Genomic DNA, 21,011 nt, shown 5'->3' on the forward strand with positions numbered 1-21,011 from the left:
AACAAATCATTAATCCTATTGTCACCATGTATAACGACAATTCATCTCAAATTGTCACAGCCCTAATTTATGGCATAGAGTCTAAATGTAATGTTATATATATATAATAAATGTAATGTACAGGTAAACTTCACATTGTAGAAATTCCACATTTGTAAGTCGAGGGCAAGTCCATCCATAGGAGAACCAAATTGGTACTCGCTTTATTGAGGCCGGAGAGATGATGGCTTGTGTCAACCCCCAACCAGGAACTCGCAACCTTCCGATTGCAGAAACGTTCACGCTGCAGCTGAGCCCCCTGGCCAAATGTGAAAGCTCACTCCTCGACGTATTTTTCCAACACTACAGGCACACGTTTAATATTCCCTGCAAAACAGTGTTTTTGCGACATTTAGAATTCAACATGTTTTTACACCATCGGCGACGGAGCAAGCCACGTTACGTTAAAGGCTGAATTAAATTTGATGGGTGTTTCGTCCAGCGTTTGGTGACTGGATCTAAGACGGTCAGCTCACTTCCACTTCACAATCACATTTCGTCATAGAGGGCTGCTCAGGCGCAAATCCAGAAAATCAGCAGCAGTGGCAGCCCAGCGCTCTGACCCCGCACATTAACCCCCTTTAGCCACCCGTCAACCTCGAATTAATGTATCAAGATGGAACAGCGCAACTGACGGGGAATACTCAACACACTTGGGCATCGTTTTATTCCAAATGGACCCTTTCGATGAAAACGGGCAGCAACGCTTACACCGCCGTTGCTGCAATTGTTTATCGTTGCAATGTGGCTGCAATGAGCCGCTCGTATGAAAATTGCACTTCCCCCATTGTCGCCAAAGTATTTCTCGGACAAGCTTCATGGGCCCAATCTCAGCCGAGGTCAAGACACGAAGCAGAGAGAGAACAAATTACTGGCCCAAGGATAAACTCCCTTTTCCACATCGGTATGTACTGTACCATTCAGGCTTCATTACACTGGCCTCAGGGTTCTGAAATTGGATGCCTTTATCGAGAGAATTGAATCTTGGTCTCATTTGTCTGGGTGGGGACTGGAGCCCGATTTTTCAGACACCCTGTTTGCGAAGCAATCGCCATCCGTACCTATTCTTCCCTTGTTTTAAAATATATAATGCCGCAAACAAAAAACAGACCTATGCATATTGGTTGGTATTATTATAGTCATTGTTAAACTGTATAATTTTGCCCTATTTTCTCAGCCAAGGTGATTTTTTTAACCAAACTGCTGTCCTTTTCTTGCTCATCAGAAGTAAATCACTGCATTATCCTTATGAGTGCCATATAATGTATCTCTTGGTGGTGCAATGTGCCGTTCAGAGGGCTTTATCCCGAATGATCATTGGGGCTCACGATTCCTTAGGCAGTCTAGACTAATGCTTTGCCAATTTAGTGACCTGTGGACTTGTCTGCCCTGTTAAATCAAAGGATTTGTCCAGACTCTCGTGATGAAAAATGAAAAGGTATTGTAGCAAAGCACTGAGCTGTCTATGGGGAAAATATAGGCAGAGACCTTTGTGGATTATGTAATTTCTATGCTTTGTTAACCTAAGTCATGTGATGACTCCACAACATTGGAATGATCCCGGATAAAGGTGCTTAGGACCCCCAATATAAATGCACTTGAACCAATTTTTTTCTCATTTAAATCCCTCATTTTAGAAGAGCCGCTTTAAATTGAGAAAAGGATTATAGTGGATTTGGTCAAGTACAGTTTTACTCGGTGTTTACAAGACAGATTGACGTCTTGGTCAACACGCACTGCCTATTTCATGTACCGCCGATCAAAATACATCGAGACTTTTATTTGAATTGCATTACATTCCCACCACCATCACAGTGTATGCCCACTAGTATTGTAGAACACTAATTTGCTTTGCCTATTAAATGTACATGAACATATTGCCGTGTACGTGATAAATAGGAACTCTGGCGTCGACAATAATACTTATTCTAATCCAATACCTAAAGTCAATGCGCACTAAGTACACCGACCATTCAATAATGTTGCTGCGATAACAAACAGCATTCAGCGCCGGCTACGCTTTGCAAAACACTCTTTGCAAAGAATAACACCGCCCGAAAAAAAAAAGATCACGTTTTTTTTTTCTCTTTCCCTTAGGTCAAGGGCAGGTCAAAAGTATAAGAACATGCCGGTTCCATTATAATGAGACCAAGACCTTTCGAATGAACCGTTGCTCGTTAAAATCACTTCACGGATTTTAGCGGAAAGAGAGGCCTCGCGTCGCTGCAGATGAAACGGGGCTCGCCCGGTGGGTTTAGCCGATGGTCTCGGCGACGTGTGCCGGCGAGCTGCGGTGGACTTAGCCGATGGTTTCAGCGACGTGTGCCGGCGAGCTGCGGTGGACGTACAAAGCGTTGGAATTGACGTCACGCCCAGTGGTAGGTCACCGTGTGTGCTGCCCACGCTGCTGCACCCTCCATCCCCCGGTTACTTGCAAGGAGACAAAACAACGGGCACTCTCCTTCAGCCGTCGGGTCAGCCTCTGTCTCTCAGAGGCTTGCTTGCTGGCGCCTGGCCCTTTTGCTGTGTGGATTATGGGCGTAGCAGGCAAGGGAATGTTATTAATTTCCAATTTGCTTTCTTTAAAATAATTAGTTTTCCTTTGTGAACGACTTGTCACTGGCACATAGTACGAGACTTTGCGTAGGTGTGTGCTCTTGTTCGTATTAAGCACACACCCCCCCCCCAAAAAAAACATATTTTCAGTCGTGTTTTAAACTGTCATTTCAAATTGGCTATTGACTACAGGGGGCTTATTTTTTTTTGTCAAAGGTATTGGAATTGTCCCTTTGTGACAAAACGTTGACATGCCGGAAGAGAAACTGAAATCACAGGGTCCCCACGTTCAACCAGCAGTGAGTGTTGCTCATTCCATTCTGTGGGCGCACTAGGCCGTGCCACGAAGTCGGTGTTTGTGGCCGTGCTGGATAGCTCCCCCCGAATTGTCTTCAGGTTTTTCTGCGTCTTGTTTGGCCCGATGTTTTCCGATGCCACTTTAGTTCCCGAAGAAGCTCCCGGCACGTAGAGTAAAACGCCGGACATCATGCCGAGCAATTTGGGAACTTATGGGGGGGGGGGGGGAGGGGGGACAGTTGCTTTAAACTAAACTATTTTTTTATATTTTACCAGCTCTTGTTCAGAAGCGATCTGGCCACAAATGATAGCTCAGCAAAGTGGCTTATCATTAAGTGGAAATGTATTGCAGCCAAATACTCTAAATGCATGTTTCTAAATGTGGAGCGAAAATCGGAGGACCCAGAGAAAAATCCACGCTACCACGGGGAGAATGTGCACACTCCATATATACAGCAAGCGTCAGGGTCGGGATCAAACCCACGACCTCCTGCATACCAGGGGAGGGAGTTAACATCTCTCCACCGCAGTTCCCTTTATAAGAAAGGTGGGGAACCTACAGCCCACGGGCTGTATAGGGTGGTCCAGCTGCCTTGTGACCCCCATTTAATTCTCTAAAACTTCTTTTTTTTAGGTTAATTTAAAACGAAAATGAATATGCAAAGGAACAAAAATATGTGGGGTGAATTAATTGGGAGTCACAAGACATCCGGATCACCCTGTACGTGACTCGACACTTAATTTCACGTAGCCCAAGGCCACACGAGGCCTGCCACCTTGAAAGGGCCCAACAAACAATATTTTTTCGCCGCTGCACCTTAGCCACGTGTCTACCTCGGAAACGTGACCCAACACAAACGAGACGTGAGTGAGAGTGATCGCAGGCACGGACATCGCATTAGTGCTGTAAAAGCGAGCAGCAATAGTTTTGCGTTCTATTTGGATGAGAGAACATTGACAACAACTTTTGACAACGGTGACGACGTAGGAAACGGCACAATGGTTTGGACACGTGACGAGTTTAGAGCAACCGACCGACGTCATTTTACAGGGCAAGGTAGCAGGAGAAAGAAGGGAGATGATAACTCTTAAGATCTGATGGACTGGCCTCCATTAGACGGAGCTCTAGAGAGCCCCTCTGACGGGTAATTTTGGCCTACTCTTCCACGCTAGCAGACGTCTTAAAAGAGGTGGAGTATCCACACTTTACACCACCACAGGCGACCTGCCGATTGACTGACGGTGGTGCACCAATTTATACTGGCCGGTAGACAGAGTCGGAGGGATTTTTAAAAGCTTGCACCATTTCAACTGCCCGGAGATTGAACCGGTAACCGCTAGTCCCATGTGCTAAACACAGGACAGCGTTGTTAATAATCGCCATCATTATATTATTACGATAACGTATGAAGATAATAGCGTCCTTGTTTTCAGAAGAGAAAATGCGTGCGGTGTTCGTCCGTTGTATCTCCCCTGCAGCAAACTGCACCTGGATAAAAGTGGGGATTTTTTTTTGTTAATTGACATTTATTAAATCGTGATTTAAAGCTTTCGTGACTGCAGGGATTCATATTCTTGGTTCTTTCGGTAAAGTCACGTAGAAGGGAAACAATACAATAATAAACATATAAAACAATAAAAATTCTCACGACGTTTCGACTGCAACACGAGCAATCAACGTCAGGTGTTGCAGTCGAAACGTCGTGAGAATTTTCTTGTTTTATATTTTTATTATTTTATTGTTTCCCGCCTACGTGACTTTACCGAAAGAACCAAGAATAAGAATATCTGTTAAATCGTGGTGCCTCTCTGGTTAACACCTCCTCAAACAATTTCGAGGGCTGTGCTCTTCACAACCGGCGTAGCGTCGCTTTCCCTGGCTGCAGACCATTTTATTTGTGAACCCTCTCTTGTGTTGGAATTCCAGTGGGGCCACGTTTGTCGATGTGGATGTCGGCTATGGATGCGGCGTCGCCCTCCATAGACCGCCGCTCGGTCCCCTTGCTGTCGTTGGGCGGACGACGCAGCGCCGCGGCCGCTTCTACTCCGGCAACGTGCGCACGGCGCAATGCGTTCCGCTCACGTTGGCGGGTGCAAGTTTGAGACTCGGTCCATTTAGACAAGGGGTGTGCATTGTTAAAACTTGGGCATGCGCTTTTACTCTTGGGATACGTTTGCATTGAAATGATGTAAGCCGGGTTTGACACATATATCTGCGCGTGCGCAGCGGTGGCAGAGATCCAGACTGTGCTTTCTCTGCGTATGTATTTGATTGTAATTTCATGAATTAAATGGACGGGGGTGGGGGGGGGCGGGGGGGTATGGGAGGGGGGTAAAATATAATTGAAATATATTTGAAAGCTTAAGTCAGGAATGTTAAACTCCCTCGAATTGTAACCACTAAAGTTACATATTGGTCATGGACCGGGGAAGGGGAATTTTTTTTGCACATTTTTTTGTAAAAGGTTTCCTGAAGCTGAGTTTCAAGGCTGCCTTCATAGGCACACAAATCTGTAATAGATACGAGCAGAAAGTAGGGCGTTTTGTTTATGATGAGTGTTCTATTGGCACATGTACAGAATGCCTGGACCTTAGACCCAAGTCCTTCCTGTGCTGTACAGCACATCAAGTCACGTTGTTTTTGCCTCAACTTCTGATCTTCAGCCAGCTAAGCCACATCATCCAATAATTTTTTTGACATTTACGGGTTATATATTTTTTTACACGGTTGCTGTAAAAAAAACTGGCTCAAAGGCCTAAAACGTCAAGCATGCCGCAACAAACAGTGCAATAGATGTTGTAATAGATCCGAGTTCAACACGTGTCTTGTATTGAGCAAGGTTGTTATTGTAAGATCTTGGGGAGGGGGGATTCCAAAGTGGAGCAGTGCCAGGAATGAAGCAGAAAGAGAAGCGTTGTGACTCACAGTGTGGTAGGTGAGTGTGGGTGAGTGGGAGAGTGAGTGAGGTGTTGTGACGCACAGTGTGGTCGGTGAGTGTGGGTGAGTGGGAGAGTGAGTGAGGTGTTGTGACGCACAGTGTGGTAGGTGAGTGTGGGTGAGTGGGAGAGTGAGTGAGGTGTTGTGACTCACAGTGTGGTAGGTGAGTGTGGGTGAGTGGGAGAGTGAGTGAGGTGTTGTGACCCACAGTGTGGTAGGTGATTGTGGGTGAGTGGGAGAGTGAGTGAGGTGTTGTGACTCACAATGTGGTAGGTGAGTGTGCGTGAGTGAGAGAGTGAGTGAGTTGTTGTGACTCATAGTGTGGTAGGTGAGTGTGGGTGAGTGAGAGAGTGAGTGAGTTGTTGTGACCTGCAGTGTGGTAGGTGAGGGTGGGTGAGTGAGTGAGTGAGGTGTTGTGACCTGCAGAGTGGTAGGTGAGTGTAGGTGAGAGAGTGAGTGAGTGAGTTGTTGTGACCCAGAGTGTGGTAGGTGAGTGTGGGTGAGTGAGTGAGTGAGGTGTTGTGACTCACAGTGTGGTAGGTGAGTGTGGGTGAGTGGGAGAGTGAGTTGTTGAGACCCACAGTGTGGTAGGTGAGTGTGGGTGAGTGAGAGAGTGAGTGAGGTGTTGTGTCTCACAGTGTGGTAGGTGAGTGTGGGTGAGTGAGTGAGGTGTTGTGACTCACAGTGTGGTAGGTGAGTGTGGGTGAGTGAGTGAGTGAGGTGTTGTGACTCACAGTGTGGTAGGTGAGTGTGGGTGAGTGGGAGAGTGAGTGAGGTGTTGTGACTCATAGTGTGGTATGTGAGTGTGGGTGAGTGGGAGAGTGAGTGAGGTGTTGTGACCCACAGCGTGGTAGGTGAGTGTGGGTGAGTGAGTGAGTGAGGTGTTGTGACTCACAGTGTGGTAGGTGAGTGTGGGTGAGTGGGAGCGTGAGTGAGGTGTTGTGACTCACAGTGTGGTAGGTGAGTGTGGGTGAGTGAGAGAGAGAGTGAGGTGTTGTGACTCACAATGTGGTATGAGTGTGTGTGAGTGAGAGAGTGAGGTGTTGTGACTCACAGTGTGGTAGGTGATTGTGGGTGAGTGGGAGAGTGAGTGAGGTGTTGTGACTCACAGCGTGGTAGGTGAGTGTGGGTGAGTGGGAGAGTGAGTGAGGTGTTGTGACCCACAGTGTGGTAGGTGAGTGTGCGTGAGTGAGAGAGTGAGTGAGTTGTTGTGACCCACAGTGTGGTAGGTGAGTGTGGGTGAGTGAGAGAGTGAGGTGTTGTTGTGACTCACAGTGTGGTAGGTGAGTGTGGGTGAGTGAGAGAGTGAGTGAGTTGTTGTGACCTGCAGTGTGGTAGGTGAGGGTGGGTGAGTGAGTGAGTGAGGTGTTGTGACCTGCAGAGTGGTAGGTGAGTGTAGGTGAGAGAGTGAGTGAGTGAGTTGTTGTGACCCAGAGTGTGGTAGGTGAGTGTGGGTGAGTGAGTGAGTGAGGTGTTGTGACTCACAGTGTGGTAGGTGAGTGTGGGTGAGTGGGAGAGTGAGTTGTTGAGACCCACAGTGTGGTAGGTGAGTGTGGGTGAGTGAGAGAGAGAGTGAGGTGTTGTGACTCACAGTGTGGTAGGTGAGTGTGGGTGAGTGAGAGAGTGAGTGAGGTGTTGTGACTCACAGTGTGGTAGGTGAGTGTGGGTGAGTGAGAGAGAGAGTGAGGTGTTGTGACTCACAGTGTGGTAGGTGAGTGTGGGTGAGTGAGAGAGAGAGTGAGATGTTGTGACTCACAATGTGGTATGTGAGTGTGTGTGAGTGAGAGAGTGAGGTGTTGTGACTCACAGTGTGGTAGGTGAGTGTGGGTGAGTGAGAGAGTGAGTGAGTTGCTGTGACCCACAGTGTGGTAGGTGAGTGTAAGTGAGTGGGAGAGTGAGTGAGGTGTTGTGACTCACAGTGTGGTAGGTGAGTGTGGGTGAGTGGGAGAGTGAGTGAGGTGTTGTGTCTCACAGTGTGGTAGGTGAGTGTGGGTGAGTGAGTGAGGTGTTGTGACTCACAGTGTGGTAGGTGAGTGTGGGTGAGTGAGTGAGTGAGGTGTTGTGACTCACAGTGTGGTAGGTGAGTGTGGGTGAGTGGGAGGGTGAGTGAGGTGTTGTGACCCACAGTGTGGTAGGTGACTGTGGGTGAGTGGGAGAGTGAGTGAGGTGTTGTGACTCACAATGTGGTAGGTGAGTGTGCGTGAGTGAGAGAGTGAGTGAGTTGTTGTGACCCACAGTGTGGTAGGTGAGTGTGGGTGAGTGAGAGAGTGAGTGAGGTGTTGTGACTCACAGTGTGGTAAGTGAGTGTGGGTGAGTGAGAGGGTGAGTGAGTTGTTGTGACCTGCAGTGTGGTAGGTGAGTGTGGGTGAGTGAGTGAGTGAGGTGTTGTGACCCACAGTGTGGTAGGTGATTGTGGGTGAGTGGGAGAGTGAGTGAGGTGTTGTGACTCACAATGTGGTAGGTGAGTGTGCGTGAGTGAGAGAGTGAGTGAGTTGTTGTGACCCACAGTGTGGTAGGTGAGTGTGGGTGAGTGAGAGAGTGAGGTGTTGTTGTGACTCACAGTGTGGTAGGTGAGTGTGGGTGAGTGAGAGAGTGAGTGAGTTGTTGTGACCTGCAGTGTGGTAGGTGAGTGTGGGTGAGTGAGTGAGTGAGGTGTTGTGACCTGCAGTGTGGTAGGTGAGTGTGGGTGAGAGAGTGAGTGAGTGAGTTGTTGTGACTCACAGTGTGGTAGGTGAGTGTGGGTGAGTGAGAGAGTGAGTGAGTTGTTGTGACCTGCAGTGTGGTAGGTGAGTGTGGGTGAGTGAGAGAGTGAGGTGTTGTGACCTGCAGTGTGGTAGGTGAGGGTGGGTGAGTGAGAGAGTGAGTGAGTTGTTGTGACCCACAGTGTGGTAGGTGAGTGTGGGTGAGTGAGAGAGTGAGTGAGTTGTTGTGACTCACAGTGTGGTAGGTGAGTGTGGGTGAGTGAGTGAGTGAGCTGTTGTGACTCACAGTGTGGTAGGTGAGGGTGGGTGAGTGAGAGAGTGAGTGAGTTGTTGTGACCCACAGTGTGGTAGGTGAGTGTGGGTGAGTGAGAGAGTGAGTGAGTTGTTGTGACTCACAGTGTGGTAGGTGAGTGTGGGTGAGTGAGAGAGTGAGTGAGTTGTTGTGACTCACAGTGTGGTAGGTGAGTGTAGGTGAGTGAGAGAGTGAGTTGTTGTGACCTGCAGTGTGATGGTGGTCGAACACAGCATGGATGAGACGAAAGAGTCAGTCTGGTAGCCCGAGTCCTCAACTTGCAGGAATCCACAAGTGATGTTCATGGGAATAGTAACCATGGTTATAGCATGGGTGATGTGATGGTGACTGACTTACAGTGGGTAAGTGACATACGTGTAACCTTTAAATCAATGTTGCTAATGGGGGAGAGAGAAAAAAAACATGTGACCAACAAACCAGGTTAATAATCAGGCTACAGGTTCAGGGTCAAGAGGTCATCATGGCTAATGATGACCTCTTGCCAAACCACGTGACCTCCGAAGTCCACTCCTGCTGTCTCCTGCCGTACGGCCTGAGGATCTCAACCTTGAGGCAGTTGCCCGTCTCAGTGACGTCACTGCCTCCTTCTCCATCCTGAACTTGCGCATCTTCAGAGAAACATTGGTTTAATGCTTGCTCGTAAACATTAACAAAGTGGGCATGTTTAGAACCAAACCCACAACGGGAGGGATGTAAAACATATGTGGTTGACAGGTCTGATAGTAAATAAGCCGAATAAACTGCAAAAAATGCTGATTGCTTAAACTGAGCAATCTGTAAATAACAGCTATCTCACGATGCTTCGATTCATCGATGAAAATCTATTCTTGTGCTCACGATTCACCCATAGAATTGGGCATGTAAGAAGTTATTATTTACGATTTGTGCAAATTACGTGAAAATAATATGCCAATCTGACATATAGGCCAACGGATTGAACAAAATTTACAAAGGAGACGCAACAATTTGAAACAATTTGAGACGCAACAATTTGAAACAATCAATAACTGATTATTTAATTGAATCACGACCCGAACTTGTGACAATTCATCAAATTGCTGCTTGAGGTGGGGTGGTGGCTGCAATTGTTACATGGCTATTCCTTAAGCTCATAATCATCATCAGCCTTCATAAATCCACTGCTGGACAAAGTCCTCTCCGCGTCATTGCCAACAATCCACACAGCACCTGCACACGAGCCCATTTCATCCCTCCATCTCATTAGGTGAACGTCCCATTGGATGCATTCCATTCCTTGGCTCAGCTTGGTCATAAATTTACAAAGTTTTGGAATTATTATATTGATCTTTGGATTCATGCCATGTGGACTGTTAGAATTATTATTGTAATAATAAAAAAATACCTTAGCCAGCACTAACACTGGCCTGAAGTTACGTGCAATATTGCACATAACTGGATCATCATTTCGAGTCATTACGCGGTTTCATTTTGCTGGACGTTGCTTTTGGAGGTAGGAAAACATTGAAAACGTTCGAAAAGTAAAATTCATGTCGCATTGTAGCCATGGGCTTTCAGTCGAGGGCACACATTCATTGCATGGCACACGCTGAATTTATTCTGATGCATGGCAGTATTACGGTTAGATTTATATTTAATCGTTCCCTTAAATATGGAGGCCTGCTCGACGGACCTCCTAATCCAGCGTGCACTGCATTACATAAATCACACTGGCATGTTTATTGATCAAGATTAATGCAACTTAATTGATTGTGATCTATTAAAAGGTTATCCCTTTTCCGAATGAATATTAGCCTGTTCCAAATCGCCGCAGTAATTAAGCACCAATGCAAATGCCTGCTACCAATTTCATTAGCAGCCAGTGGATGTTTGCGAGATGGCTCGTGTGCACACTTTGTCCACGCTACTGATCTCTGATACACAGCAAATAGATTTTTCATCTCACGTGACCTTGAACTTGTTTCTTCTTTTGCCACGAATTACATGTAATCATCAACAGCCATGATCTATCCACTGCTGGATAAAGGCTTCCCCAAGCCATTGCCATCTCCAAGTTCTGCAATGTAACAATCTAACTAGCACCTAGATACAGTGAGTGGAAAAAAGTATTTGATCCCCTGCTGATTTTGTACAAAGAAATGATGAGTCTATAATTTTAATGGTAGGTTTATTTGGACAGTGAGAGAGAATAACAACAACAAAATCCAGAAAAACGCATGTCAAAAATGTTATAAATTGATTTGCATTTTAATAAGGGAAATAAGTATTTGACCCCCTCTCAATCAGAAAGATTTCTGGCTCCCAGGTGTATTTTATACAGGTAACGAGCTGAGATTAGGAGCACACTCTTAAAGGGAGTGCTCCTAATCTCAGCTTGTTACCTGTATAAAAGACACCTGTCCACAGAAGCAATCAATCAATTACATTCCAAACTCTCCACCATGGCCAAGACCAAAGAGCTCTCCAAGGATGTCAGGGACACGATTGTAGACCTACACATGGCTGGAATGGGCTACAAGACCATTGCCAAGCAGCTTGGTGAGAAGGTGACAACAATTGGTGCGATTATTAGCAAATGGAAGAAACACAAAAGAACTGTCAATCTCCCTCGGCCTGGGGCTCCATGCAAGATCTCACCTCGTGGAGTTGCAATGATCATGAGACCGGTGAGGAATCAGCCCAGAATTACACGGGAGGATCTTGTCAATCATCTCAAGACAGCTGGGACCATAGTCACCAAGAAAAGAATTGGTAACACACTACGCCGTGAAGGACTGACATCCTGCAGTGCCCGCAAGGTCCCCCTACTCAAAAAAGCACATACACATGGCCCGTCTGAAGTTTGCCAATGGACATCTGAATGATTCAGAGGACAACTGGGTGAAAGTGTTCTGGTCAGATGAGACCAAAATGGAGCTTTTTGGCATCAACTCAACTCGCCGTGTTTGGAGGAGGAGTGCTGCCTATGACCCCAAGAACACCATCCCCACGGTCAAACATTGAGGTGGAAACATTATACTTTGGGGGTGTTTTTCTGCTAAGGGGACAGGACAACTTCACCGCATCAAAGGGACGATAGACGGGGCCATGTACCGTCAAATCTTGGGTGAGAACCTCCTTCCCTCAGCCAGGGCATTTAAAATGGGTTGTGGATGGGTATTCCAGCATGGCAATAACCCAAAACACACGGCCAAGGCAACAAAGGAGTGGCTCAAGAAGAAGCACATTAAGGTCCTGGAGTGGCCTAGCCAGTCTCCAGACCTTAATCCCATAGAAAATCTGTGGAGGGAGCTGAAGGTTCGAGTTGCCAAACGTCAGCCTCGAAACCTTAATGACTTGGAGAAGATCTGCAAAGAGGAGTGGGACAAAATCCCTCCTGAGATGTGTGCAAACCTGGTGGCCAACTACAAGAAACGTCTGACCTCTGTGATTGCCAACAAGGGTTTTGCCACCAAGTACTAAGTCATGTTTTGCAGAGGGGTCAAATACGTATTTCCCTCATTAAAATCCAAATCAATTTCTAACATTTTTGACATGCTTTTTCTGGATTTTGTTGTTGTTATTCTGTCTCTCACTGTTCGAATAAACCTACCATTAAAATTATAGACTGATCATTTCTTTGTCATTGGGCAAACGTACAAAATCAGCAGGGGATCAAATACTTTATTTCCCTCACTGTACTTAATTATGCGGGGTCAAAGTGGGTTGGTGAAGGGGTGGGAGGCATAGAAGTGGTTCAGACATCACTGGCCAGGAATTAGACTCAGGTTATTGGGTTCATAGCACAGTGTGCTGATCACTGCACCACCACTCCTTGCTCCAAAGGAGAATGATAAACCAAATGATAATGCAAGACCATTAATGCAACAATTATAATGGTGCAGTAAAATTCAAGAGGCTGATGGAGTCTTCATACTTTTAATTGTTAAGGCTGGGGCATTGATTCGATCAAATTTAATGAGATATTTAAGGTACGTGTAATACGTAGACTTTCACAACCAATATCCATAATATAGGTTTTTTTAGGTTAGATCGTATATATATCATTGTCGGTAAACCCACCACCACCCGACACAGCCAATTAGTAAGGTTTGTCACGTAAACAGAACGTGGCAATTCGTTACTCGTACAGCGCACCGGTGTGTCGTGGATTGTAAATGTGGATTTGCTCTCTAACACACCGGTGTGCTGTACTAGTAACGAATTGGCATGTTCTGTTTACGTGACAAACCTTACTAATTGGCTGTGTCGGGTGGTGGTGGTGGTGGTGGGTTTAACGACACATTTATATAATTACGCGATCGAACCCCAAAAAAACAACTGTATTATGGATATTTAAGGTATGTTCACACAGGCTAACTCGGATGGCACATCTTTGAATCCCAGCCACCCCTCTGCGTAAACACAGGCGGTGACTGTGCCTTTGTATGAACACAGCACTTGTTTAAATGTCATACGCGAGTGGATTCTTGGGAATCAATACACGCTATTCCATCATTAATACATATCATAGCATTGTTAAATTACATAGAACAATGATTTGTTTTTAATGGCGCCTGTTTCTTAGTCAATATCCGCTGACATTTTTTGATCTTGACATCTCTATTTCCTCAGTGGGGGTGTTGCGGTTAGCGCACTGTGCCACGAATGAGCGGTCTGCTTTTGACTCCCACACGCAGTTACGAATCGCCATCACAGTGATCTAAAGAAATTTAAAAAACTTAACTTTTTAAAATGTGAAACTAAAATTATCAATTTTTTTGTTGTTGAATTTTACCAGATAAGGCCCACTGAGCCATATTGTTATTTTTCAGAAGCGAACTGGCCAAAAATGGCAGCTCAACGAAGTGGCTTATCACGTGGACATTTAAAGCGGCAGCCAAATACTCAAAGCAATGATTCTAAATGTGGAGGGGAACGCCAGAGGACCCGGAGAAAAATCCACGTCACCACGGAGAGAGACACGCAAACTCCAAATATACAGCAGCAGGCGTCAGCGTCGGGATCAAACCCACGACCTCCTGCATACGAGGCGAGGTAGTTAACATCTCGCCAGCGTGGCACCCCATCGTTCTATGTCATCGTTCGTAATGTGCAGCGGTCGTGGAGCAGTTGTTAGCACACTGCGCTGAAGGCTGCTGTCTGGAATCAAATCGTTAAAAAATTCATCTGAATTGGTCGTGAGCCACTTCGAACTTCACCAGCCCACATTGACCAGCATGGTGAAGTATGGTCAAACAACCCACATGACTAATGTGGCATAGGAAAACCTTCTTCATTTATCAATGATCTCCTCAATACTGTGTATTTTTTTGTGACTGTTTGGTACACGTAAATGTACGGTACGGCCCTTTTCGTCAATACATTTGGAGATGTGGGCCTCCCCACGCCGTGCAGATTGTGGGTGTTATTAGACCATACTTCACCACGCCAGTCAATGCAGGTTGAAACGCACATTATGGTAGACGTGAGGAAATAAAATTGCTGCACTCAATGAATCTATGCATGCGCTTTATCGTGCATATAGCGATTGTCAGTATCACATTTCATCAGTGACCGATTGCAGAAGCAAGTAAAATGTAATGGGCTGTAGTGCAATACTCATACACATTAGTAGGCAGGGCATGCTGACATAAAAAATACGAAGATCTTGCCATGAATATGACAAATATTAAAATAATGTTTAAGATTAACATTCATCATTTAGCAGTTTATCTGGCTTTCACAAATTATAATTGGGGCTGCAAAGATAGTGAAAATTTCGACACATTCACCAAAATGACATTGCAGAAAGTGGCTGTTATCTAGCAAAGCCCGTAATGCGCCAGTCACCCAAAGATAAATCATGAAAGTGTGGAATTGTTCAACCTTGGTCTCCTTTCCTGATTGAATCTTTCCCTTTGTTTCCCCACCCGTATGCAATCAATCAGTTGCCCTTAATTTTGCCAGGCGAGCTCTCGTTGAATGGCATTAGTTTATTATTTTACATTTGGGGTGAATGAATTTGCAAATATGCAAGCCCTTTTGTCAATTCTTATTCTGGATGATGGCCTCCTCACGCTGTGTGGGTTGTTCAGGTAATTTGGCCACACCTTTGCCATGCTAGTCGGTGTGTGCGTGTGTGAAGGCAGGTAAGCGTAGACATCGGAGCATAGTACATACATTGCAATGGATTTTGTGTAACGTTATATTCACGGTGGTTGCCTAACAAAAGCACAAACCAGGCTCAAACCTGCTTAGCTTTCAAGATCTGACAAGATTGGGTGTATTACAGGTGATTTGCTCATGGGCAGCAATTGAATTTAGATGTGTGCTCATTTTTAAATTGGCATTCTGGCCATGACAGATACACAATGGCCTCACTGATATGAATGACGTAACAGTATAACGTTGGGAATGTTTATTGTAATGTCTCATAAAACAATACTGGTCCACTGAAAGGAGAATGAAACCATCAAACCACCTTTGGCACAGTGTTTAGTATTCGAAGCAAAGCTTGTGAACCAGACACAGATGTATACAAAACATTACAAAATACCATACAAGCAACGGTGTTGCTTTTGTGCCATGCTTTAAAAATAAAAAAATCAGCACTCTGTTGTACCATTGCTCGAATATTGCAAACTTTTTGTGCACTTGAGTCTGTGTATGGTAATTTCTTCTCTATTAGCTAATCTATATTTTAATTGGCTTCAGGAATGCACAAATTTCACAGGAACACACACACACACAGTTATGTTGTGACCTTCTCATTTTACGCCATCGCGGGTACGTTCAGCCCCCACATTTTGCGGCACTTTATAATTGGAATGGCAACACTTGGACAAAGTGCCATAATATAATGAAGCAAAAGAATATAACGTTTCTGTTCGTGTGTTGAGAACCCCAATAAAGATTTTGCCAAAATTAAGGCTCGCCGTGACCTGGCACTTTCCTTGCAATTTCATAAAGGCAGCATTACAGTGCGGCCTAGTGAAAAGGGCTTTCATTAATGTTTACCCATAGGGTTCCCACGTATAGCAATCCCTCACTTGCGATTTAGCACGGTTGGCTATGTACGGTGCGAAAGAAGTTCAACATACGTATAATCCTACGAAACAGTTGTACGTTATAGGACCCACGGTGACCACGGCGTCCTCTGCACAAAGTACGGTTATGTTTTGATTATCGTTGCTACTTTAATTTTTCTGAAATATTTGTTATTCCTGCCAAAAAAATGTTTAAATAGCAAACTCCGTAATTGAAGTTTCAAATAAATAGCTATCTTATCGATAAATTAATGCTCTATAAAATGATTTCTGTATTGATTGACAGCATGGCTGTTACATAACACAAAATGTATGTAGTTTAATTCATTCTTTTAATATCCTCAGTGTAACTGACAGCTTGTGAATTTGAAGCGTTATGGATTTTAATGATTAAAAAAGACATATGGCAGGCTTGAATTGAGTAAACCGCAGTTGAGAAACTTGTAAGCAATCTCTATATATACTGGAAGTACAGCAAAGCACAAAACATCCACTAAAACAGGTTAAATAAAATAACTAAGTTGTGTGAAACTGATATCGTGATAATTGTCATTTTGTGAAATGTTATATCATATTGAAAAAACATGATATGACTGCAGCTATTTAAAATGAACTTAATTAGACAGACATGGTTTGATCTCTCCAGGTATTACAACTTCTTCGGCAGTTCTGCATATATTTATAAGTAAAGTTTGCAGTAGCTGCTTACATATGTACAGGGAGGTCCATCGTGTGTGTAAGGGGATATTTTTTTTTATTTCTGGGGCTTAATTTGGCCAGACAGCAAGCCTCACTTTGCCTTCAAGGTCAGCATATATTTTCTCATTATCGGCCAGTAACACCGTATCAGGGGACGCTTGGGAAAGCGCAAGAATGGACAGACCTTGGCTCAACATAAAACTTAAGGGACTTCTACAGCAAAGACCCATATATTGCTCATAATGACGACAACAATGGTGAGATATTACGACCCGTGGCCCCAGGTTGTCGTCCGCCTCCCGCTCCCCCCCTGCCCACGAATCACACACACACACACGCAGGACCTCGCCTGACCAGCTCGTGGAACGTCAAGCTAAGAAACGTGTGCCTCCGGGCCACGTGTGTGCACAGGTCATGCAGGGGGTGCTGATGGGCCGGCTGACAAAGCGCTTCCACGAAGGCAGCCTGCTCCTCTGGGGCATCGGCATCACGAGTTTCGTCGGCATCGGCTCGGTAAGACGGTCAACCCACGCCGACGGACGCAGGGAATGAGGCCGAGGCGGTGGGTGGAACGGAGGGCGTGTGGGGATGGATGAAAGGATGTATGGATAAATGGACAGACGCACGTTCGGTTCACGTCTCAACACCGTACCTCATTTAGCATTTTCCACAGAAGCAATTTGGTCCATATACCTGCGTGTATGTTTGAACTTCTTCCGCACCGTACGTAGCCAATCGTTCTAATCGGAGGTGCATATGCCTAGTTAACGGTGCCGCTACGAGGCTGCCACATTTCCCCGACCCCGTCGCGTTTCGTACATCCACCTCTTTCAACACATCTGGCCAGCCTTGAAAGAGTAGACCAATTACCCTCGAGCGCCAACCCCCAGCGGAGGCCGCTTTCGCTCGCAGCGGTGTGGTTCAAGCAATCGCAACGGCCGTGCCATCACCTCCTACAGCGCTGCCCTGCAAGCCTGCGTGCCCCGAGTGTGAGAAGGAATCGCAGGGCTCTTTTTAGTTGGATCGGCCAAGCGTGAACGTGTCTCGGAGGGTCGGAAAGGCCACGCGCATGTGAACGCTCACAGCAAGGGAGCATCGCGTCGAACTGCTGGGCTGCCGCTTGCATCAAACGAGCGCCCAGCCACATTCAAAACTGTAACTTCGCAGTGGCCTTTGCATTCATGAAAACACTCTCACATTCACAAATAGAGGCGCGGTTCACAACAGATGCCTCTTTTAGCCAGCAGATGACCGGGGAAATTTGTGAAATTCCCCTTAATGGCTTGCTAGGTCACCCAGATCTAACCCACAATTGTAAAAAAAAAAAGAATCTTATTTATGCAGGGCACATCTCTTGAGATGTATTTACAAAGATTTATAGCTCCAAGAATGATTCTCCATATATAAATTAGCTATGTAGAGGGAATTTGGCTTGCCCATATATCTTGCTGATCTGTAGTGGGATTTGCTCTGTGACAGAGATTAAGGCCGCAGCTATGATTAAACGATTCCATGAAATGTTTACGTCTTATCTCATTTTGTAACCTTACTTATTCTGTGTGCCGAGCACAAGGGTAGATTGCAAACTCTCCCTCCGTTTCTGCAGCTGAAACTTTTGTCTGCAACTTTGACCTTGCAGGAAAAAAAAACGTAATCACATAAATACTTAGCGCTCAATTGCTTTCATAAAAACGCCTTGAAATTTCCGTCTGATTGAATGCACCCAATTAGGTTACCGCCACGAAGTAGTTGAAAGGGCTGTGTAGAATTATTGCTTTTTTTTTGTGGGCGCCTTGGCAATCTACTTAATTGTCTCTCCGAAGAGATTGTTAAAAATAAATATAAAATTTAAAAAAGTTCACTCCTGACCGAGCGATATTAAACGCATGCGACACATTGGAGCACACCAGCCTGTATTTTAATAAACGAGACCATAGGAAGGCGGCCGTAGTGTCGCCAACCCAGCTATAGTAGCCTTCATCAATACATTGGCTTCTATTGTGAGGCCATACCGCTTGAATTAATGTATGCCCAATTAAATTAAACATCCAGCCATTAAAAATTAAGCAAAGAATAAACAGTCCATTGCCCCTTGCATAGAACATCATTGCATTCATGGAGAAACCCAAACTGCCCTCCATTGAAATCGGGGAAGTCGAATATAACTGTCTCTACGTACAAATAAAAAATATGATTTTAGTCCCTGGGACCTCTTGCCTCAAAGACCAATATTACCCAGCAGCATTCATTTCAACAAGCCGACCCGTGGAACTTGTGCTTTGACCGTGTGGGACTCATCGGCAGGGGTTCAGGCTTGTTGAACGAACGTCTGCCGAAATGGCCCTCTCGTCGGGAGAAGCAGCGCGGCTGTGCGGGCGGCCCGAGGGAGGACATTGGCCCAGACGTCTTTAGGGGGGGGGGGCGCGCGCCGTGGAATAGCACGCAGGCGCGCGACCCCACGCACGGGGCACGCGACACACCTGCTGGGACGCGTTGCGGCCCAGCGTCGATTGGTCACCTGTAGTCCACCGCGAGTGGGTTTGTCATCGCCACCGTTGGGCGGTTTTAGTGGCGGGCAGACAAAGAGCGCGGCCGTCGCGTGCGTGCACGCGCGCGCGCGTCACAAAGAAGGCTTCGGTTACATTGAGCTGCTGTCGACATTGATTTATTTTACGGAAACTTTTTTTTTTCATCTCCCCTCGGTGTTCAAAATCTTTAACGGGCTGCGCGGCTCTCGTTCGGCCTTCCCCACGTCTTGCGCTGCTGCTGCTGTTGTTGCTGTTGCTGTGGCGGTGATGCTTCGCATATTTTGGGGCGGCTCGGTGGTGGCGGCGGCGGCGGCGTTCAGCGCAATTATTTTTGTACGATGCGCGTGCAATTTGCGGTGTCTAACTTGATGGGGCCTTTAATAGTTATCTCCCCGCCCCCCCCCCCCCCGCCTTTGTTAACACGAATGCAACCAAAATAAAAGTTTTGAAAAAGCTTCATTTGGCTCCAATTACATTCCTGGCATGTCAGGCACCAAAGGTCACGTTAAACACTGCTCTTACTCGCTGCAGCTGTTCTCTGTGGCCCGTGTATCACGTGCGCTCCGAGGCAAAATGGTATTGTAAAAATAACGCAATAATCCGATAACGGTAACCGCACCAAGATCATCATTGTTTTTTTTGGGGGGAGGAGGGTGGTTTTTACTGCGTATAAGCGGGTCAGCCTGAGCTCCAACGTTTAATCGCTGCTTCATGAAGATCAGCACAAACAACATTGCATACTTAATGATTTTTTTTGCTACATCTTTCAAAGTAAAAAAAAACTCTCGTGGTTCATTTGTGTGTGTGTGTGAGAGCCAGAAACATAACGCTAATTAGTCGTCCATCATTTTATAAAGTATTTTATTTTTAACAGATTAATTTGCAGCGGCTTCATTACATTCATTTCACGCCCACAAGTCTGTGTCTGTGTAGAACGAGAGCTTGTGTGGGGAGGAGGAGTGTTGCAGCGCTGCGCTGCGCTACGAATCCCGTGACCCGAGTACGATCCACCGCTCACAGCCAACACCAGTGACGAATATCTGAAATGGTCCTGGGCCTCACCTAGGTCGACTCAGCCTCAAATGAGTACCTGGCGTGTAAACATCGCCACTCGAGAGACAAAGGCAGCTTGGCGTGGTGCTGGCCACCCACACCCTCGTGTGCCGTGCCGGCCTCCATAGGTGCTCGTTAGCAGCGCTTGCCCCAACATTTTGTTAAGGCTGTACAGGGGATCTTTGCCTATGTGTGGTGTAGTAGTTAAGGCACTGTGCTACGATCCCTGCAGCTCAGGTCCGTTTTCTGGCTGTGCACACTATTGACGCTTAGCCTTCATATCATGTAAGGTTTGCCACCTTTGAATTTTAGAAAGTATTGTACTATTTCAAAGTTATACATCCGCACAAATAAGTGTTTGGGACAAAGGGTGTCAAATCACGCAATTTTAAGAGCAAAGACAGTGCCAAGGTGTATGGACATTGCATTTGATATATATAGCGTCTAGAATGTGTACGGGTGACCCGATAGTGGTTTCCATGACTATTGGAAATCAGGGTCTTCTGGCCCAAGAACCGGCCCAGTTCTATCACCTTGCTCAATGAATTAAGGTCCGTGACTTCATCCCGTCCCTTCATATCCACACCCACCAGGCCACCATCCGCTTTCCCTCAATACTAAGTTGCACAACGACGCATTAATTCATTAATATTGATTTCTGCGTTCACGATACCTGCATTAAGATAGTGCGCGTGAGAATCGATTGTTTAAAATGTATGTGTGTAGCATCTTTAGAATGAGGGGGCAGGGTCCATTCCAGATGCCACCAACATTTATTGAATGTCTGTAACAATAAAGGAGGAACACTCTTGTTCTTCGCTTACTGCTCAGGAGCACACACTGCCAATGGCTTGCATGCAGTGATGTTTCACTGCCTCA

The 21,011-nt window shown here is 45.9% G+C and overlaps 1 protein-coding gene across 2 annotated transcripts in view; it reads left to right on the forward strand.

Annotated features, from left to right (window-relative positions):
* Positions 1-21,011, forward strand: part of SLC67A1 (solute carrier family 67 member 1) — a 143,943-nt gene that overhangs the window by 105,108 nt on the left and 17,824 nt on the right. The window contains exon 8 of one of the 2 annotated variants that reach the window (XM_032959955.2): positions 16,963-17,064. The exons of the other annotated variant lie outside the window; for it this stretch is intronic. Within the exon in view, the coding sequence (XP_032815846.1) occupies positions 16,963-17,064 (102 nt within the window). The remainder of the gene's footprint in view (positions 1-16,962; positions 17,065-21,011) is intronic. 2 annotated transcript variants of the gene reach the window in all.

The sequence above is a fragment of the Petromyzon marinus genome, chromosome 24 (assembly GCF_048934315.1).
Source record: "Petromyzon marinus isolate PM22_M1 ecotype Great Lakes invasive population chromosome 24, UKy_Petmar_22M1.pri1.0, whole genome shotgun sequence".
Taxonomy (NCBI): domain Eukaryota; kingdom Metazoa; phylum Chordata; class Hyperoartia; order Petromyzontiformes; family Petromyzontidae; genus Petromyzon; species Petromyzon marinus.